General features: G+C 64.5%; 1 protein-coding gene across 1 annotated transcript in view; it reads right to left on the reverse strand.

The window, feature by feature from the left end:
- Positions 1 to 488: 488 nt before the first annotated feature.
- Positions 489 to 3063, reverse strand: part of CDK18 (cyclin dependent kinase 18) — a 14359-nt gene continuing 11784 nt past the window's right edge. Inside the window, exons 10-14 of the mRNA XM_015650908.3 lie at positions 2787 to 2963; positions 2607 to 2649; positions 1667 to 1757; positions 1347 to 1424; positions 489 to 1111 (exon numbers count right to left, since the gene is read on the reverse strand). Of these exons, the coding sequence (XP_015506394.1) occupies positions 1077 to 1111; positions 1347 to 1424; positions 1667 to 1757; positions 2607 to 2649; positions 2787 to 2963 (424 nt within the window). The 3' untranslated portion in view covers positions 489 to 1076. The remainder of the gene's footprint in view (positions 1112 to 1346; positions 1425 to 1666; positions 1758 to 2606; positions 2650 to 2786; positions 2964 to 3063) is intronic.

Genomic DNA, 3063 nt, shown 5'->3' on the forward strand with positions numbered 1-3063 from the left:
GGAGGGGTCGGAGGGGTCCGAGGGGGCTGAGCTGCCGCCCGGGGCTGTTCCCGGTGCTTTCCCGGGACCTTTGGCACCTCTCCCCTTTGCTTCCCTCCGGGCACAAACGCGGCCGGGCGGGGTGAGCAGCGCTCTGGGATCGGGATCGGGATCGGGATCGGGATCGGGATCGGGATCGGGATCGGGATCGGGATCGGGATCGGGATCGGGACGGGGATGGGGATGGAGATCGGGATCGGATCAGGGTCGGGATCGGGATGGGGATCGGATCGATCGGGATCAGGATCAGGAGGGGTTCAGAGCCATGGGATGGGGGGAGATGTGCCCTGAGAACCCTCTGGGATCCCCTCCTGCTCCTTGGGGTGGAGGCTGTGGGGATGGGGAAGGGGCTCTGGAGCCGCTCCCACCTCAGCACAGCCGCCCCCTCCCAGCTCGGGACATCCGGGCTGGATGAATTTGGGAACAGGGACTGGGGGACAGAACGGGAATTCCGGCTGCTCCATGATCAGCTGGATTCAGGTACCAGAACAGGGAGGGGAAAGGGGGTTCTGCAGGCAGAGGTGAGGGAAATTTGGGGGGGGGGGTTGGCCTGGTTCCTGTGCCCCGGGTATGCCCCAGGTGTGCCCAGGTGTGCCCCGGGTATGCCCCAGGTGTGCCCCAGGTGTGCCCAGGTGTGCCCCAGGTGTGCCCCAGGCGCTCCCAGTGCCAGGCTGGGCAGTGCCCGGCAGTTCTAACCCCAAAAACCAGGGGGTTCAGGGCAGCTTGGCTGAGCAAAGGTGCATTTTCAGCACCTCCTGCCCGGGCCGAACCCCACAAATCCCCGCCCTGTGCCCCCCAAACCCTCCCGGGGCAGCGCAGGGACCGGCGGCTCCTCCCTGGAGCACCTCGCCGTGGGGACAACACCAAAACCAGGGGGGGACAAGGCCACAGGTCCATGGAGGGCAGCTCCCAGGGGTTTGGGGACAGCCAAATCCTCGTGCTGCTGGAGCCGGGAATTCTGCGGAGGGTCGGCTGGGAGCCTCTCCTTGCTCAGCGCTTCCATCTCCATGGCGACGAGGGGAACGCGAGATCCGAGTTTAAAATATACTCTGCCTCCTGTTCTTGCCTCGGGCTGGGGAAGGGACACGGAGAGAGGGCTCAGGGGGGTGACAGGGCGGCTCTGGGGGAGGAGATTCCCCTCTGGCACCTCAGGACACCCAGATGTGACTGGGAGGTGACACCGAAGATGCCCAGGGGTGATTTGTGGACTGCAGAGGTGCCAGGCAGCAGCTCTGGCTCCTTCCTGCCCAGCTCCAGCACCACCCCGGCAGCAGCTGGGAGAGATCCCGGCTTTTGCCCAGCCCTACCTGAGTGCTGGAAGGCTGAGCCTCGGTGCCCGGGGTCCCTCTGGAGCTGGATCTCCTTCAGGGAGAAGATGGAAGCGTCTGGGCAGAGGGGGCAGAGAGAAGGGTCAGTCCTGCCCGAGGGTGGCACCTCCGCGGGGCTCTTCCCTCTCCCCTTCCCACCCCATCTCATCCCACCCCAATTATTATTAATTATTAGCGTTATTATTATTATTCCTTCCTCCCACAGGCCCCACCCTGCTGCAGGAGCGCCTCTGAGGGAGCAGAGAGGAGCCCGAGGGCGCCTTTTGTGCCCGTTTCAGGAGGGCGGGGGCAGCACTCACTGTCGGGCAGGAGGTGGACGCGCTCTCCCAGGCTGCTGAAGTAGGGGTGCTGCAGGGCTGCCTCGGCTGAGATCCGGCCCTTGGTGCTGAACTGCACAGAGAGCCGGGAGAAGCCGTGAATACCCATGGGCAGCGCACAGCTGGGCACAGCTGGGCACAGCTGGGCACCCCTGAGCACAGCCGGGCACCCCTGAGCACAGCCGGGCACCCCTGTACATGGACACCACACATCTGGGCACCCCATGACATTTACACCACACATCTGGGCACCCCTGAGCACATCTGGGCACCCCTGGGCAGAGCTGGGCACCCCTGACACAGCCGGGCTCCCCTGAGCACAGCCGGGCACCCCTGCACATGGACACCACACATCTGGGCACCCCTGAACACATCTGGGCACCCCTGAACACATCTGGGCACCCCTGAACACAGCCGGGCAACCCTGAGCACAGCTGGGCACCTCTGTACACCTCCGGGTGCCACTATGCACATTTGGGCACCCCTGTGCACATCTGGGCACCCCTGAGCACATCTGGGCATCCCTGCACATGGACACCACACACCTGAGCACCCCTGAACACATCTGGGCACCCCTGAGCACACCTGAGCACCCCTGTACACTTCTGGGCACCCCTGCACACCTGTGGGCACCCCATGATGTTTACACCACACATCTGGGCACCCCTGCACACAGCTGGGCACCTCAGCACATTGACAGCGCACATCTGGGCACCCCTGTGCACATCTGGGCACCCCAGCACACCTCTGGGCACCCCAGCACACCTCTGGGCACCCCACGACGTTCACACCCCACCCTGTGTGATGCCCCGTGCCCATCGCAGCAGCTCCACGTGCGGTGTGGGTGGCCCTGCCCTGCTCCTGCTGCTCCTCCCCTGCAGCAAATCCCCTTTTCCACCCCGCGGGCTGCCCCAGCACTCACCAGGAGGAGATTGGCCAGCAGGTCGATGCCTTCTGAGTCCAGCCTGGGAGAGAGGGGAAACAAAGCCAAAACTGCACCGTTTTTGCTGCAATAACCCCGGTGTGGCACCACGAGGAGAAAATGAATCCCTTCACACCCCTCAGCCCCCCCGATCCTGCAGTGTCCCTGCTCCGGGGGTACCTCGGGGCGTGATTTATCAATGGCTGGGCTCGGTACTGGCTGAAGTTGTAAGCCTTGAACTCCTCGTTGGATGTTATCCCGGGCCAGGTGTCCTCTGTGGGGGTTCCTGCGAGGGGGCACAGGGAAACCGGCCAGGGGTCCTTGGTGTGATGGGAAAACTGCAGGAGAGTGGGGGCCCTGTCCCCGAGAGAGGGCACCATGTCCCCAGGGGGCTGGCAGTGCCAGCAAGGATCCTCCTCCTCCTCCTCCTCCTCCTCCTCCTCCTCCTCCTCCTCCT

The sequence above is a fragment of the Parus major genome, chromosome 26 (genome assembly GCF_001522545.3).
Source record: "Parus major isolate Abel chromosome 26, Parus_major1.1, whole genome shotgun sequence".
Taxonomy (NCBI): Eukaryota; Metazoa; Chordata; class Aves; order Passeriformes; family Paridae; genus Parus; species Parus major.